The sequence below is a fragment of the Eutrigla gurnardus genome (assembly GCF_963514095.1).
Source record: "Eutrigla gurnardus genome assembly, chromosome: 11".
NCBI lineage: Eukaryota > Metazoa > Chordata > Actinopteri > Perciformes > Triglidae > Eutrigla > Eutrigla gurnardus.
Genome location: NC_139925.1, coordinates 5,528,783 through 5,547,118, shown reverse-complemented (window position 1 = coordinate 5,547,118; position 18,336 = coordinate 5,528,783). Strand labels below are relative to the sequence as shown.

The 18,336-nt window shown below is 47.6% G+C and overlaps 2 protein-coding genes across 7 annotated transcripts in view; both read right to left on the bottom strand.

Moving 5' to 3' along the window:
- Positions 1-8,156: 8,156 nt before the first annotated feature.
- On the bottom strand, positions 8,157-10,405 carry tomm20a (translocase of outer mitochondrial membrane 20). The gene is made up of 6 exons (XM_084021350.1): positions 10,204-10,405; positions 9,873-9,919; positions 9,693-9,774; positions 9,390-9,532; positions 9,022-9,091; positions 8,157-8,739 (listed from the first exon to the last, which is right to left on the bottom strand). Exons 1-5 carry the CDS (start codon positions 10,322-10,324, stop codon positions 9,047-9,049), a joined length of 438 nt encoding a protein of 145 aa, XP_083877476.1. The 5' UTR covers positions 10,325-10,405; the 3' UTR covers positions 8,157-8,739; positions 9,022-9,046.
- A 394-nt stretch (positions 10,406-10,799) lies between these two features.
- The window catches only part of arid4b (AT-rich interaction domain 4B), a 35,621-nt gene continuing 28,084 nt past the window's right edge, over positions 10,800-18,336 (bottom strand). For 3 of the 6 annotated variants that reach the window (XM_084021084.1, XM_084021087.1, XM_084021085.1), the window contains 8 exons: positions 16,966-17,148; positions 15,837-15,921; positions 15,539-15,746; positions 14,174-15,406; positions 13,937-14,047; positions 13,452-13,748; positions 13,155-13,301; positions 10,800-13,061 (listed from right to left, as the gene is read on the bottom strand). In XM_084021084.1, the coding sequence (XP_083877210.1) occupies positions 12,910-13,061; positions 13,155-13,301; positions 13,452-13,748; positions 13,937-14,047; positions 14,174-15,406; positions 15,539-15,746; positions 15,837-15,921; positions 16,966-17,148 (2,416 nt within the window). In that variant the 3' untranslated portion in view covers positions 10,800-12,909. The remainder of the gene's footprint in view (positions 13,062-13,154; positions 13,302-13,451; positions 13,749-13,936; positions 14,048-14,173; positions 15,407-15,538; positions 15,747-15,836; positions 15,922-16,965; positions 17,149-18,336) is intronic. The other 3 variants (XM_084021086.1, XM_084021089.1, XM_084021088.1) reach the window with 2 other exon arrangements.

Here is an 18,336-nt window from a genome sequence, read left to right as displayed (position 1 = left end):
GCTTTGTTATGCACCCAAAGTATTAATATTCTGACAGGAGAGAGAGAGATGAAAAACATTCTTTCAATCCGGAGCCCTAACCTAAATAAATGCTTGGTTTTTATTTTGTTTTCCCCTCAGAGAGATTTTCCCCCTCATGCCTCCAGTCTTTGTTGCTCGCCGTCTTTGTAGAAGTCCTCGTATCCTCGGCGCTCCCTCCCTCCACCCACTCACCCCCCCACCTCCCAACGCCCACGCTCCTCTCCTCCACTCTCATAACTCAGCTGTTACTTGGCAACATGGGTCCCAGCTGGACTCAGCATCAGCCGCGTTGCCACGGCGACGGAACGCACATATGCAGACATGGTAAACATTGTATTTTGCTACATGCACAAACCCAACGTCCACTAAAAGGAGCAATCAGTGACTTAATCTCACGCACCTGCAGCATCTTTACATTTTTGTGTTTAGGATTTAAATAAAAAAAATAGGGAATCATAGAATCTGAGATGCACACCGTGGTGTGATGGATGGCTGATTGTGCTCCATCGATCCGCTCCTCAATATTTTTCACTTTATTAGTCACGTCTTGCGTCACCGTGATTTTTTTTAATGTATTTTTTTTTTTTTTTACAGCCGAGCTCCCTTCTCACAAGCTTTGAGTGGCGTACGGATCTGGGAAAAACAAACCCCCTTTTCTCCACGCTCCGGGTAACACTGCATCTGTTGTCATGGCAACCCGATCCATCATCTTGCTGGGGGGATCAATTGATTCATTATTAAGTGAGGCGCAGCCCTCTTCTCTGCTTCCAGTTCACGTCTACTTTCTCTGCCTCCGAGCATCCATTATTGCCCACTCACTGGGCTGAAGAATAGAGAGCTGTCTCTATTCTTGGAGGGGGGGGGGGGGGGGGGGGGGAGGTTTGTTGTCGACCAGGGCGAAAAAGGCACGAGGCCACGGCGTGAGGCGGCCGGTACAATGCACTTTGTACAAGATGTTCTCATCGTTCTGTCACACATCTGAACACAATCAAAACCATCTAACCTTAAAAAAAAAAAACATCCAGAGGCCATTCCCACACGTGGTAGGAATCGTAAAGAGGAGGTGGAGGAATGAGGGCGTGAGGGTCTTTGTTGTACAGACAAGATGAATTAGCATCAGCTGAAGCTTAGAGAGAGAAAAAAGGGAGGGGGAATGTAACGTGACACACATAGCCTGTTCAAAACACCGCTTTCTGGAGCAGGGCATTTATAGCTGTGTGTGTGTGTGTGTGTGTGGGGGGAGGGGAGGGTTGCTTTGATGATACCCCCATCTTATTCCGGTCCGTCCTCCCGTCGCATCACACCTAAGCAGCAGCCCGGAGGCACCGGGACGGTGGGAGCTCCGGTTTCTAGGGAGGAAGGCTGGCGGAGGGAAGGGAGACAAACGTATATTATTGGAAAATGTGTGCTAAACGGATGATGTCAGCGCGGCACTTTGACATTTTAATGTCAGCTCCGAGGGAATTACATCATTAGCCCTCTTTCCTGGCCTGGCTCAATGCTGGGAAACCTCCTAATGGATGTCAACAAGCTGTCCCTCCGGAAGAATGGAGCGGGGGGGTGGAGAGGGTGGATGATGGTGGTGGTGGAGGCGGGGGGAGAGGCCTCGCATCGAGCGTCATCTGGACTAAAAGCCTACAGTGTGATTCCCGCCACAGAGATTAACTCAATCTGCCGTCCCTTATCAGTCAAAGTGCGATCATCGGCAAGGCCCCGCCCCCTCCCTCCCTCTCCCTCCCTCTCCCCCGCTGACCCCGTCTGACCCCACGTGTAGCGGCCTCGCGGGCGGAGCTGTTTGTTAATTATTTCACGCATTTATAATTACAGGAGCACGTCGAGTTGGCAGAGTCTCCGCAACGATTGTGCTTCTTTCAATTTGAAAAGCTGTCAGCGGCGGCCGCCGCGGCGCCCGGAGATCACACGCTGTATCCAATAATTGATTCATTAATCATCTACGAGCCCATTAAATTCAAATCAAGTCCAGGGACGCTTTTTTTTCTGGGTGAAACTAAAAGTAGTAAAGAAGTGATGTGTCTGATTGACTCCCTCCGCCTCCGTGAAAAACACTTATGGCGAGAAACACCTCAAACTAGATTTAAAAGAAAGCCTTTTATATGCTAATGAAAGTAGCGCGGCGGTTTAGAAAACAAACATAAGTGGCTCATATTTTTAGGCAATAAAACTCAAATCATCACAGTGGCTGGAAATAGACTCCAAACAAAACACGGAAGGAGATCAAGGCTTTAGTGTAAAATAGGTCAGATGGGGGATATTGATGGAGCTCAGCGAAGGTTTCCAAGGCAAGCGTTAGCGTTAGCGTTAGCTCGCGTGGCGCTAAGCAGTAAATCACGGCGGGAATCGGAGAACAGTCCAATCGATAATGTGATCGGATGGTTTCTCCAACTTGTGGCTCTCGTCTTACATCGATAGATAATTCGGCTGCGTGGTGGATCGCCTCGGCCTCGAAGAGGATTTTGGCGGCGAGAAAGAGCGGCGTGGAATCGGCAGCTTAGGTACCGGTATTTCAAACAGATCGGAATGGGAGGGCGGGGGGGGGGGGAGAATCGCATTTCCAGAAGGACACAAAAATAAAGAGCCGGCGTGAGAATCAGATATCGCGTGCGAACGCGGCTCAATTCTCGCCGTCAGCTTCTTGAGGACTTTCATTTGCGAGTCAAAGCCTGACGCGCTTTTATCGTCTCGCTGGCGATGAGCCTGTAATCTCCCTCCCCAGTTCATTGAGGAAAGCAGATTTGACGTGACAAATCCAGGGCCCCAGATGACAAATAAGTCAGGAATTTGCTGTGATAAGTACCACTCACTTTGTGGTGCGGCTGCCTTATAGACAGGAAGTGGGGGGAGAGGGCGGGGGCAGGGGGGAGGATATCTGTTTCGCTCTATTTTCTGCTTTCTGCTCTCCCTCGTGTTGTGACGTGAGTTCACATCAAAGCGTGACCCAGAAAGGCCGGCGACCGGCCAGACTCGCCACTCGGATTGATTTCTGTTCTCCTTCTGAGACAGCGTTCAACTTTCATGCAGAACATTATGAACTACACCTTTAATGTGTCGGGAGGCTCGCCAAGCAACCGGTGCTTCCTGTCCCTCAAGTCAAGACGTTACTGTAATGTCATCTCCTACACACACACACACACACACACACACACACACACACACACACACACACACACACACACACACACACACACACACACACACACACACACACACACACACACACACACACACACACACACACACGGAGTACGGTTACATAAACAACGGAAACATGTAAAATAGTTCTGCATGCACAGGCTGTCATAAAAATAGCGTGCATGAATGAATAACATTAAAGTAGCGGGGCAGATAAGCTATACCCCTCCTCGTGTGCTCGCCTCAGATACAAATTCAGCTTTGCGTAGGGAATTGATGAGACACAGAGCTCAAAGCTAAAGTCTTCAAAGACCCATGGTTACACAAGATGCAAGGCGTCAAACAGCACTTTGTAGTTTTCTCGGGGTGAACGAGTGGAGTTTGCAGCTGCCGAACGCCGCTACGGCTTCTAGCGAGCCCCAAAGAAGAAGAAGAAAAAAAAGAGAGGATAACACGCAAAAGTTAAACCAAGGTTGCGTCGTGCGTAATGGAGAGCAGAAGCGATGTTTTGTTTTTGTGGGAGTTGGTGGGGAGGTCGCTCCATCGCACTTCAAGGTTAAACTCCCCTTTATAGCCGTGAAACGTTGGCAGAGAGAGGAGAGAACGACGCAGGGGGAGAAATAAAGAGATGCTGAACGACTTCATCGCACTCAAATCGCCGAGGGAGGGGAGTCTTAAAGGAAAATATAAAATATAATGATTCGTTACGCCGCAATCATTCAGATGAGATACCATTCGGTATCTATGCCAAATGTGAAGCAACAGTTAGCTTAGCATCAACAGCTAAGCCAGGCTCTAGTGCAAAGTAGGCGGCAACCTCTGGTTCTGAAAAGTGAAGCCAAGGCCAAAGTGCCTCAAAACTTGCATTCTCTCTGCTGACCATCAGGGGGCGACTCTGGTTCCAGAGGATACGACTACAACTGCACAGTCAATGAAAAGACACAATTAGACCACAATTAGTGGAGAACGTGCATGTAAATTAATCTGCTTAATAAACAAACAGTCAAGAGGAAAAAAGACAGAGACCAGAGGGAAATTTAATATTTGTCACCTTTGAAAACTGCCAAGGGCCGTCTTTTATGCTAAGCTACGCTAACTGGCCGTAGCCGGGTATCAATCAACCGGTATAACTCTCGCCACGAATGTCAACAAACAGATACAAATTTAAAAACAACATTTCGGCCTAGATTACTGCATGGAAGCTGGTTTCGAGAGGCATCTATTTATTGTACCGTCGTGCAGAGAAACCGTTTGAATCCCTCCCAGCCCGGCCGGTTGTGAAATAGCATCACATGTATTAATATTGCATTCTCAGAGTCTGCAGCAGCGAACTATTTGTCGTGGTAACGCTGAGAGCACTAAAGCGGAAGTAGAGGATTGCTACATTCTTGCGGAGGCCCCCACATTCCCCAGAGCACCGCAGCGGGGTTGTTGTAGCTCGTGCAGTTCTTCCTCCCCCCCCTCCCCTCCCCCCTCCAGCATCCAGCTTCCTGTGCAGCAGCATGGCCGCTTCAACGCTTCCCTTCTCCGCACCGAGCTGGGTCAAGCTCCAGCTCCTCGTTGCCCTCAGCTCCAAATACATTATTTACACTCTCCTCCCTTCAGCTCAGCTCAAAAGAATCAGGGCAGAGGGAAATAACACCGCTGTATAACCTCCTCCCTCCCTCCCTCCCTCCCTCTCTCCCCCATGCACTCACACACAAGCTCACCCCCCCACCTGCTCGCTCTTTTCTCACTCTGCGGGATGAAAATACAGTGCAGGACTGGGCTGCGACAATGGGAAACTCTGTGAGGCCCCGGCCCTCCCATTAATCCCCTCTGACATGCCTCCCGAGGGCAGGGATTTGCTACAAGTCAATGCAGGAGACCTACAGTATGCAAAACAAGCCTGTCTGACTCTCATGATTTTCAAAGCCACTGCACTGCCTGTGAGACAGGAAAGGCAGATCAGAGAGAAAAAAGGGGGGGGAGGGAGGGTGGTGGTGGTGGTGGTGGGAGAGAGAAAAAAAATAACTGCACAGTCTGCTTAGTTAACCCTTTCCTCGGCCTCCTGTTCAGCGTACGTGTCACTTCCCTCTTTTCAAGTTTCACTCCGAGCCAAGATCGCACGGATACCGCTGACGACAGATGAGAACCGATGCCGAGGCGAGATTACTTTTCTTCTCTCCTTTGTCTCCCCTTCATGATGCAGCTCCAAGGAGGCTCGTCACCAGACCAAAATATGAAGAAGAAAAACACACCACACCACCCACAAACGTAAACAGGAATTCACAGGTCACGTGATGCACTTACTTCTCGGGGCAGGGGAGTGCTATTGAATTTCCGCCTTATCAGGCATCTAGTGATGAGGAGATAGGTGGAGGCTGGAGGCAGAAGGGGGGGGGGGGGGGGTGACATTAGAGAGTGTTGGGGAGGAGGAGGGGGGTCGTCTGTCCACACCCCTGCAGCTCACGCTCGCTGGGAATGTAAACAACCGAGCTGAATAGAAGGTTTGCACACGGAGGAGGGAGGAAGCCTGCATGGAGGAAGGGCAGCAGAGAAATGGTTGACAGTTGCCCCACAGAGGAAGAAGAGAAATCCGCCAGGATTTGTAGCCTGCTTTAGATTCACGTGATTGGCTCCACTGTCCCCCCCCCCCCCCTGCTCTTTTCTCCAAACCCCATCCTTTGAGATGGAAAAATGGGTCATTTTGTGTGTGTGTGTGTAAGTTAATACTCCGAGCACGTACAGTGCTGCTTTTATTTTAAGGACGTGCCTCGGAAATGTTTCCTTTTCCTTCGTTGCCTCACAGCTGAATGACACAGGAGAAGGTGGCGGGTAATTAATACGCCGTGTTGAAAGAGAGCAGCGGTCTTTATTACAGCGGCTGGCTGGCACACACCGGGACATGTCTCATTTCTGTCTTGCCCTCTTCCATGACGGCGTACAGTAGGGCTGCCGCCGCCAGACGTGACATCAGCTCAGAGCACCATGTCCACCATGCTTCCATGGACGCCTCCACCTCAACCGGTGGCAGCGAACACCTCCTCAGGAGGCTGCTGCTGCGAGGCAAACACTCCAATGGTGCTTTGCAGAGCTACGTGAAGCTGCCATAGCAACCCGCATACAACAGAGTTATTTCGGGCCTGCCTTTTTAAACTCCCAAACACAGCTGCTCCTGCATAACCAGACAATCTCCAGATACCCAATCTGCGTATATGTGCGGCAGCCGGCCTGCAGAGCGGTAATGGAGCTCTGACATTCAAACTCGACGCAGACTGGAATAACACAGCAAAAGGTAATTACGGCTGTGGATAATTTGTTGACGGGGGTTTCCAGTAATGAGTTGAAGGGCTCAAGTGATTAGAAAAGATTGCCGATGCAACATTTGACATACGATCAGCATCCGTGCAAACAGATTACGACGGCTGCTTTTATTTATTTTATTTATTTAACGTCTCAGTCCGGGGGTTTTAATGTTGCCTCCAATAACAGGTTATTTCCTGCGCCTGTAATGAAGGAACAGGCTGCATCTGTCATCGTGAGCACATTAGGAAAAAGGATTACAAACTGAAAATAAATAAATAAATGATAAAAAAATCACCCCTCCCGAGCACATGGTCTCCGTGCTGCAGGCACAGCCATTGTTATTGCTGTACAACTGGAACTGTTATGCTCTCTCCATTCAGTGGAACATCACACAAGTCTGCACACACACACCGCCTGGAGCAACACTTCCCCCTACTGCACAAGAAGTGGGAGTTTCTTCATTTCCCTTTTCTTTTTTTACTTCCGTCTGCTTCATCAGATATGAACAGCTGACTCATAACCCATTCATACGGAGTCAAACCGAGCAGGGATGCAATTAATAGAATGACTTAAATTAAAACTCACTGATTGCATAAAATGTTTCACTCAGGATTGAGGGAGAATTTGTTTTTAAGGCAAAAATAACTATGTGCTGTGTCATCCTGATATATGACTTGGCTTTGTGTCAAGGCCTGTTTGAGAGCAGGCGGTGCTGGTCTAGTATCCTTCAGTGACCCCCCTTCAGCTCCGTCCAGTCTGCAGAGGACGTGGCCAGCGGTTTCTCCTGTTTATTTGCAGGAGCAGCAGACCAGTGGTGGATGTGTGGAGGGGTCTGAACCTGGTCCCCCCCCAGCATCAGACCACAGCTCAACCTCCAACACAGTCTGGTATTTTTCTCCCCCGCCTCCCCCAAAGGACAGATTAACAACGAGCCACTTCTTCTGCACGCTCTCATCTGCAGGTCTCTCGACAGGCTTCTCCTTTTCCACCAAAACGGCAAAATCGCAGCGAGACTGCAGAGCGAGCACATGAGTTCATGGAAAATGTAACACCGCCTACCATTTAGTCTTCGCTCGACATTTCTGGGCCGCCGTTCAATTTTCATTTTTCATTCCTAATGTAGAAAAACTATTTTCCCCCTGCTCTGGTTTCCTGGCAACCTCCCGGCTCCGGCCAGAGCCTTCAGAAAAACGGCGGCAGACAGGGATAAAAATAATTACAGCTCGATTTGTCTTCCAAGAGACACACATTACAAAAAAACAGTTACTCCCTTCCCCTTACGAGCTGATGCACTTTCACTGTCCAGCACACAAACACATAATAAAGCCCCCGTGGCTCAAAGTACGCACAAGCGCCTGCGTTTCAGCGTTCTGGCTGCAGACAGAAATACTGTACTCTCAAGGTGGCGGCCTAACCTTGTTCTGGCGACGTCAGCAGTTTATTAACTAATGTGAGGACGCATTGCCACATCCAAGGTCACAACTTACAGATACAATCCTTTAGTGCAGCATTATATTCCCTTAAATCCTGGAGAGGAATATTGACCCCTGATCACCGCACACCTTACTTTATTTTCAGCAAAATGACGAAGCTTTACAGATAACAGTCCACACTTCAAAAACTGTAAATGTTTTACATTCTTCCTGTGCATCGCTACTGCCATCTACTGGTGAACGGGAAATCACAAACTAAAAGTGTATTATTCATGTTTTATTTATTTATTTTATACACGCAAAAAATAGATGTCGAAATATGAAAGACTGGAATATAAAAAACGTTTAAGCCACTCAAAAAACACATTTAATAACTTCATAGTCTTCTGCTTAGTGTAGGCACTCCTTAAGACTTTCACATTTATAAACTCCAGATCAACATGTATCAAATAGTTTATATACCTTAGTTTTTTTAATTTAGTACATAACACAACAAAGATGTGAAAAAAAGATATAGCACAAAATTACACGTGAGGGAAATTAATAGATTGCTAGAAAACATGATTTGTTGGGAATAAGATTAGAAAGGTGGAATGTGTTCAACATCTCCCCGATGTGGGTTTTTTTTAAACCTCGGAGTGTCGTGACAACAGAGAGGGGAGGGGTCATTGTCACCTGATGTCCAAAAGGTCAACCTCTGTCATCGTCAGGGTCACAACTGCAGTCACTCGTACAAAACAGTGCACGGATATGTAAGCGTCTGAAATAATCAGACGATCTGAGTAAGAGCAGATTTCCATCTCACCCGCAATGGAACGTGTTCGTTCGACGTCTTCCGTTAAAGACTCTGGAAAAACAGAAAATAACGTAATTCAGCGCGTCGCTAAACAGATGTAGATCTTGCTTGCTTTACACACAACATTCATTGGTAAAGTTCTTCCTGCATTTCTGTCTTAGAGGTGAAATAGCCAAGAGTTACTGACACCCGGCTCTCAGCTTTGGATAGTTCTAAGATTGATCTCGCACCCTTTCTTGTCCCGGAGGCCAAAAAATGGCAACCAGGGGGTTTATTAAGGATGCTTAGCAAAAACACTTAAATTTCAAATGAGGGGGTGCAGGAAATCCTCACCTCGCAGAGTTCCATCTCGCACATTTCACTCGACGTCATCTTCCGATAAATGCTGAGCGCCGATGATTCGCTGAAAATCAGAAAAACATACTTCAGATGTCACACTTAAAAAAAACAAGTGTTGCACAAATTGTAAACATGCAAATCTTCCTACAGGAAGTTAATCTGTTTTTAAATGTGAGGATTTTCTGTCTTAGAGGTGAAATAGCCAAGAGTTACTGACACCCGACTCTCAGCTTTGGATAGTTCTAAGATTGATCTCGCACCCTTTCTTGTCCCAGAGACCACAAATGGCAACCAGGGGGTTTATTAAGGATGCTGGGTAAAAACGAATCAAATGTATTGATGGGGATGGAGGAAATGATCACCTGGCCGATGGTGGGCAGCTTGGTGAGCAGCATCTGGAAGACCGGCGGCGGCAGCGTCTGCTGGAGCACCTGAAGCAGCTGCTGAGGTTGACCGCAGACTGCGATGGCGTTGGTCAGGTGGTCCACACCTTTCTCAAAGTCTCCTGGAAGTTTCAAAAAGATATACCGGTATATATATATTTTTACTGCAATGCATTCACAGGTCGTGTGCTTGAATGATTCACACTTGTATGTATTATTTGCTCTCGTTGTCTTTGATGTGTCTCGCACGTGTTTTATGCATGCAACAGACACGTGGCTTACCTTGCGCCAGAAGCTCCTCTCCCAGCTGGATCTCCTCCAAAAAGAATTTCTGAACAGCTTCCGCATCCTTCAAGTCAGGCAGCTTCAAAGTCACAGGGGAAAAAAGAAAAAGTGTCAGAAACCCGGATTTAGGCCACAGTAAGAAAACACACGCACGACAAACACGTGACGTCGTCCTACCCTTGCCAGTCCAGACTTGTTACTAGAGACATTTTTCTTTCTTCTACCTGCGAGGAAAAAAAGACTTTGCTTTGCTGTTGTGCCGTTACAAAGAGAAGAACACGTGTAACGCTGTTAGCCTGATTAGCACGCGAGCTAACGTTAGCTAACTGTCCCTACGGGGGAAACGCGCCATGTTAATACGTCTGTGCTATCCCCAATTACGAAGCGTTGTACTACAAGTTGTCCATTTAGCTAATTTTACCCAACTTTAATTTGTCTAATCTTAATTTAGCTAACTTTAGTCCGGCTAACTTTAGTTTAGCTAACTTCCCCCGGCTCAAACACTCACGTTCACGTAGCTTCTCCTTGAAACGCGGGTCGCTCCGCCGCTTTCTGTCGAAATAAATACAGTAGGCGACGAAGAGGGCTCCACACACCCCGGCGACCACCGCGCTCGTCCGGCCGCTCATCGTTCCTGCAGCGAGTCGGATGAGCAGCAGCAGCACACACGCGGCGCCGCTCCAACTAACGAGCTAGCGAGCTGCTAGTGCTACGGAAGTGCGGACAGGAAGTACGTAGGCGATGACGTGTTATCGCTTCAGGTCCGCCCCGTGCTTTAAGAAAAACAATTACCGGTAGTTAAAAATGAAGTAGTTACCAACAAAGATTAATAATGCGGAGAGCTTTAATGTTAATTTAATTAATTTTTTTTTTTTAATTTTAAAGTTAACTTCTCTATACTGTTGGTTAGATCATCTTTAATGCATATTTAATAAAAAAAAAAAAAAAAACATCTGCAAGTAACTAACTGGTAATGTAGTCGAGTATTTTTTTTTAATAAAGTTAAATAAGTTATAAGTTAAACTCGAAATGATAAAGTACAAATACCCCATTGTACTTCACATGGGTACTGAGTACAAGTTACTGATGGCGAGAGACACCGAATACTTCACAAACTATGGCATTTATTTCAAACAGAGGCTTCTGCTTTGCTTACATTTTTACAATAAATTACACAATGATCATCATCAGATGAGCCTAATAAATACTATTGAGCATTTTTTTTCCAATAAGCTCCATTACTTTCTCTTAATCTATGATCCAGGCTATTTTCCATATACAGGTTCAGGTCATGTACAGGTTGGAAAATAGTTCAGCCGCATCCAAAACCACCATTCTTCTCTTACAAGCACAAGCTACAGAAAGACAAAAAAAAACAAAAAACAAACTAAAGCAAAACATGACGTTAGAATAAAAAAAAAGAAAAGAAAAGAAAGAAACTTTCTTGAAAAAAAATATTGAAAATTATGAACAAAACAACAAATTAACTCAAATCTGTTCCGACAAGAGAACAATAATGAGGACAAAGGGGAGAACAAACATGCTGTAACCCTCGGTATTTACACTTAAACTGCAGTTAAAACCGTAAAACTGTCTGTACAGAAAGGTACATGTTATTAACAGTGCAAGATATTAAATAGCTTGACTCAAAACACTTCTCAATATACAAATGTATAACAAAAGCATACAATTACATACAAGTGCCAAACAAAAATGTAACTTCAGGTTATCATACAGTAGGGGCTCTATACAAAGGAAACACTGGAGATGTCTTCAGAAATGTATACACATACGTCACTTTATGATATAAATGCACATTTACAATATCTTTACCTCTAATCTGGTCATAGTACAGGAAACCAAAGCTTTTTGGTAGGGATGAGTACGAGAGGAAGCTGGCATGTCATTTTTGATCACGAGAAAAAATTAAAAATAGATGCCAAAAGGGTATGAGTTAAAAAACTGAATTAAAATGCCTTCATGTTTGTTTAAAAAACACTGCAAAATGTGGGATTCAGCTTCATTCTGCAGTACCGAGCACATGCTGTAAATACCTCCTATGGCTGCCTTTGCATTAACTTGATCCAGTTGCAAATCTCGTGTGAAGACGATGGGACAGAGGGGATTCAACGGGGGAACACATAATCAAGTGATGGGCTTTTTTAAAACAAAAAAAAAACAAAAAAAAGAAAAGGCTGATGAACTGGAGTAATGTGACCATTCGGTTTCACCTCCTCCATCATTGCACATTTTTATACTGCCAAACTTAACGGCTGCACCCAAGCTGACTGGATGAGTATTCAGTAGTAGATTACAGGAGATCCAGTACGCCAGTTCCGCTTCTACAATTTGACTTTTTAAAAATATTACCGTACGCCGATTAAGACCATCATAATCTGTCAGCCCTTCACTGCCTGCTCACTCACACGGCAGTCTTCTTTTAGTCAGGGACACTCATTCCTGCTGACCCTCTGATTTGAGAAGAGGATCAGCACAAGAAAGAAAGTGCTGTCCTTTCTCAAAGTGCCCCATGGAAAAGAACAAAAAGGCACTACAGTATCATTCCATATGCATCCACTGAGCCGTCAGTGGACCTATGATGGTCTGAAACCCGTCGACACCCACACAACTCAACGTGTACAGGACCGCCAACCGCATGAAGGCCTTTTTTTTAAACGAGGGTGGACAGAGAAACGTGGCAAAGTTACATTTCGTACACTCTCAGCGCCAATGTGGCAGTTTTCCTCCGGATTCCCCCACGAAAACACGGCGCTGCACCATGTTGAGCTATGAGGACAGAGCACAGAGGGGTCTTCACAGGAAGTCATCGCTTACCAATAACAACTTTTATCAAATGGAAACAATTATTGCTTGCAAAAACAATTCTTATAAAGGTTCAATTAAGGAGAGCGTAAAAGACAATTTTGTATTTTTTTGTTTGGACAAATGTTATCCCCCCCCCCCCCCCCCCCCCCCTACACAATCTTCATAAAAGTGCACTTAAGTGCCGTTAGCTTGCCAAGGAAACAGTTGTCAATAGAAAATAGTGCTTGTTTCTTGTTTTTTTTGTTTGTTTGTCTCTGGTCTGGATTTTGTGCCCCAGTAGTTACAGTATGTAGGTTGACTTGTCCGTCCTGTTGGAAGGGAGCGGGGGCAGAGACCCCGGGGTGCTGGTTAAGTGCTTAGTGCGGTGGCTTTTCGCTGGTTCGTCCTGTCACCTGCACTCCACTGATACCCCAGAGTTCTGAGAGGAGGAGGATGAGGATGACACCGGCGGGTCGGCCAGCGTCAGCATGACGGCCGCAGTCAGTGAGCTGGAGGACGGGGAGGAGGAGGAGGAGGACGACGAGGAAGCAGCCACCGTGCCTGCAGGACAGAAAAAAACAGCCGGGTATTTACACACACATTCAAGAATAGCTGATCCGACCCAATCCCGATAACAAAGTGCTGCTCACTCACTTTCCCGCTCCTTCTTCTTCATGCGTTTTCGTCGTCTGTCGATGGAGGCCACCTCAGACTTGAGGGAGAGGTAGTGGTTCCTGATGTCCTGCAATTTCTCCTGAAGAAAGGAGATCCTCTCCAGACTGCTCATCTTTTCCAGGTCAGCTAAGTGGAACGAAAAGCAATATTTTAGGATTTTTGAGCTAAATAGGTCATCTCTTAAATCTCAACTTTGGGATGTAGAATGAAAATAGTTGCTAAATTAATTAATTGGTTCACACAGAATACAAAAACAGTTCATCACGAGACACTCACACATCTGGAAGCTCCACTTGTACACGCGTGGCGATCTTCCATGGTGGTCACGGTGCTGGGTGTGGTCTCGGTGCTGGGTGTGGTCTCGGTGCTGGGCGTGGTCTCGATGCTGGGTGTGGTCTCGATGCTGGGTGTGGTCAGCGTCGGCCTGCTTGTGGTACTTATGGCTCGAGGGGGGGGATCGTCCGGGACACTTGGGCGAAGTGGCAGCCTTCACGTCTGGTGCGTTATTCTTAGGGGCAGTTGATTTGGCAGTGCCCTCAACAACAGACTGGTCTTCACTGTCACTGCTGTTGGCTGGAGGGAGAGAAGAGACAGCAGAGGTGAAAAAAAAAACTGGGTGAAATCTCATTCCCTTTCCCCTCCTGAAATCAAGAAACGATTAAATGTGAAATAGAAATTCTACGGCTGATAAAAGTGCTGCTGACATTTGAAATGGAAAAGCTGGCAGGGTGTCAGCAGTTCTACCGACAGCCCCTTCTTACCTGTTTTCCTATTCTTTTTGGGAGGCACACCTAGGCTCTTGCGGGTTGGCTTGTGTTTCTTTGAGGCTCCACCTGTCTGTGTTTCTTTCTGCCGCTTCTGACTCACAGACGCTACACGAAAGAAAATTAAATTAGACGGCGAGGAAACAACTGTGAACTGGGCTGTCAGCATGTATTTCTTTAGTATTCCAACTTAAAGAAAAAATCACAATTCACAAGATCGACGACTGCTTGTACCTTTGGACTTCTGCTCGCTGTCCGGCTGGCTGCTGCCGCTCAGCTCGAGGCTGCAGCTGCTGCTGCTGTTGCAGGAGAGGCTGACGTCAAACACCTTGGAGGGGGAACCCGCCCCCTCATCCTGAGGGAGGTCTTGCAGCTCCCCGCCCAGACTCTCCACTTCCACCGTGCTGCTGTCCGTCTCGCTGCGCCCGCCCGCCACTTCCTCCTGTGTGGGTCCTGGGGGAAGAGTGTCCGTAACCGGCTCTGAAGGCAAGGCGGGGGGTATGGACGGTGGCGGGGAGGAAGGCTGCGCCGGGCCGGAGTCCTCCACGGTGCTGCCGCCCGCCGAGGGCGACTCGGGCGTCGTCGGCGGCGTGTTGAGGACAGAGTTGCTGCCGCTGCTCGGGAACTCCTGCAGTTTGTCGTTCTCCATCTGCTCCTCCGAGGCTTCGTCCTCAGGTCCGGCATCCTGTTGGACACTCGGCTCCTCCAGACACGGGGGTACGGGTGGCGGGGGGGAATTGGCGGCCTCCGTGTCCGAGTCGGAGAACAACTCTTTGAGAGTCTTCTTCGGCCACTGGGCCTGGATGCTGGACCACACATCCTTTTGGCCTTTAGAGCGGACAGCTGGCCGCTCCTCTGCATTCCCAGACATTTTGGCCCTCTTTTCAGGAATCTCCCAGAAGCCCGCTTGTCTGCCACCTTTGGTCTTCTCCTTCATCCCGTTGTACTTCTTGGAAGGGGAACCTTTGGTTTTTGGCCGGCCTCGCTCGATTTCCTCCGCTTGAGAGTCGGCCAGCGCTGCGCCCTCATCATCCGAACTGCTGCTAGACGAGGCCCCCCTCTCCTCCCCGGGGCCAGTCCCTCTCTCCTCCAGTTTCCTGGGAGAGCCGCCGGGCAACCAGTCAGCACTCCTGGTGCTCCGGGTCTTCGCTTTGGATTGACCTTTCGGGGTCCTCTCTGCTGCGCCGTCAGATTTCCTCTTCCTGTTGCTCGCCTCTCCCTCCAACTCCGGCAGGCTTCTTCGCTTCCCTACATCGGCGCTCTCTGCACCGACTAAATCCTGGTTCTTTCCTGAGACCGGGGAAGGTTTGGATGCTTCGGGAGGGGGCCCGCTCTCCCAGCACTCTGATGTTTGCGGGCCCTCCGGTGGGGGCTTCCTGGGGCTGCCTCTGCAACCAGGGCGATCCTCCTCATTGTGATCTCCCTCCTCATCCTCGTGCTCGCTTTCGTCCGTGGACATCTCAGAGGCTGAGGCAAACGAGAAAGAGCCTTTTTTGAGTTTCAGCAAAATATCAACAGGCATAAATAAACCACTACAGAGTCACATTCCTAAGCTGCAGTAAGTGTGCATGAGGACTACAGGCTAATGAGTGTTGCTACCTTGCAGGCCATTGAGGATAGAAGTAATTTCTATAGACTTGACTGGAGACTGCTGAGTCCCTTTGTCCTCACCCTCGTCCATCTTGGAAAAGACATCCTGACTCAGGCCACATTTGGAGCGTGGGAGGCGGTTAGCGTTGGGCGAAGGGCCGAGGACTTCTCTGTCATTGAGCCTCTCCAACCTGTCTCGCTCCCTCTCAGCTTTGTTCTGTCGGGATTGAACACAGTCAGTGATTCTCTCGGTCACACAAAAAACCAGGGTTTAAGTTGAGAAAGTTGCCACTCTCCGGTCTCGTACCTTTATCTTTTTGCGGTGCTTTATTTTTGGTACATTCTTATTGGCAGGGCGCACAATCTTGTCTGCTTTGATCCATTCATCATATCTAAAAAAAAAAAAAAATCAAGTGCAGAGACAAGAGACGATTTAATCATTCAGATCGTCGAGAGGAGCGAAGAAATATCCTCTCACACCACCCACCACACAAGACACCTCTACTGTCTGACCCCGACATGTTGCTGTGACACAATAAGCCTCAACAGCACAAAGGAAGAAATCCCATGATGTTATGTGGAAAAAGACAAACCTTTGTTTTTTTTTGTTTTTTTATATACGATGAAGAAAGAAACATTATTAACACCGACCACCACACAAATCATATTCAACAGAGTTCCAACAGTACCAAGGGTGCTACTTGGGTTGTATGAGGAAAATGAAAAGTTTCACAACATCGCACACGACAGACACAATGCAGAGAACATCCCACTGTCTTTTATAGAGTGCTAGAGGACCACACAACAACATTGAGACAATGAAATGCTAATTGCACTAGTTAACCTCTGTGTCATGGTACCCTAACACTCTACTTAACACTGCATTACCCTGACCCGCTGGGGAGGGGGGGGAGAGGGTTGAGAGGTAGAGGTGAGTGTAGCAGCACTTTGGTTGGCCTTTCAGAGATCCAAAAGGGTAGCTCACATCAAAATAGCATCTTGTAGGATCTTAATAGTGTTCAAACCAAAACCACTGGTCGGCTACATCCAGAGTCAAATTGGTTCAAAATTCAGCCTGTCTGTAGATTTAGTTGAGAGACAGACAGCTGGGGGACAGACAGACAGACAGGGGATTCAGTCAAAACTGAGTGAGGGAGGCTGAGGAATGATCCACATCCACCCGATACTCAATTCTGTTTCTGCCACTAGATGGCCCAGTGTTCTCCATAATCAGAGTACTGACCATGGCACTGGATGAGGTGAAGCAGAATTGTGAGGAAGGGATGTATCTGTTACTGCTGAGGGGACGCCCATGTATGGGCGAGCCCTGGAGCTGAATTGAAGGTTAAGAGATGTCTTTTTTTGAATTTTTTTTGTATATTTTTTTTTTAGGGTGAATATAGACGTTAGGTGATTCTCCCCAGGTCCTGTCTTACCTGACGTTCCAGCCACAGTAGTGCACCAGGTAGAGCACCTCTCCCCCCTCCACGTCTGCCTCTTTCACAGTGGCCTCGTACGTCTTCAGATTGCGGCCTCGCCCATACCTCACCTGCACCTTCATCCCCGGGGGGTAACACTCAAACTCCTCCCCTTCCTCCCCCTCCTGACTGCTGTCATCCCTGCAAGAAAAACAGTTCAGCACTTCCTGTCCCTAGGCTGCCCACGTTGAGCACAACAGAAGCCCACCCCACAGCCACCCGCACCAACTCGCTACCTGCTGCTAGGAAGCCTGCTTTCTAATTTATTTGCTCCACCCTTGCCTTCCCTGTCCCATTACAACAATAGGCCCTTTCCTGTAAAGAAACATAAACTTCCCATTTCTGCCCTGCCATAACCCTAGTCCAGTGTAACCTGCAGCAAACTGCAGTATAAACAACTGTTCATTTACAGTATGCCAGTCAGAGAACAGTACATGGGAGTGTACAGTGAATAAAACATATTTCTTTCATGGCACAAAAATCAATCATCTTGCATGGGAAAATAACACTACTGTTAGGCTATCTAACCCTGTATCCACACAGAACAACATACTTGGGATTCTCACTCTCACACACAAACACACACACACACGCGCGCTGTAAGAAACAAAGCAGCCACAAGGAGGAGCTAGTGGGAAACAGTCAGGAGATGCCGAAGCTGGAGGGGGGACACGGGCGGTGCAGGAATGCCAGTGAGTGGTTTAGGCGCAGGGGCCGCAGGGGCAGGTTAGCACAGCAAAGCACGACTTGGCAGGCGGCGCAGCGGCTTTAAGCGAGACTACAGCACGGAGAGGAAGAAAGGCTACCAGATGCAGTTTGGTCTGCTGCCACAAAGAACAGCTACAACACAGTACTCCACACAATCCCTCTCAGACCTAACCGCTCCGAGCTGGTGGCGTTCTGCTGGCAGCTAATTTTGAAGAAGATGCACTTCTTTGTGAAGCGGTCCGAAGTGTGACAAGTCGCCGTTCTAAGACCGGGGGGGACACACTAGACTTCAAAATACCAATTTGTATTTTTTAAACGCACCGCAGAATCAATTCCACAGACCCGTTTTCAACCCTCAGCGATAAATATGGTCACGAAACACAAACAAGCAACGGCAGGGTATCAAACACAGAGATGTAACACATTTAGAGCTGTAACGATGAGTCAAAGCTTAATAATTAACAAGGATTTAGATGTGTTGTATTCTTGATTATGTAAATCAAGAACAATGTTTTTGTTCCAGGTTCTTAAATGTGTACAGTTTACTCAATAAGATATTTTGGGGGGTTGGATGATATCCCCAAGGATGCTAGGAGGTTGTGATGGGAATTTTTCCCTGCA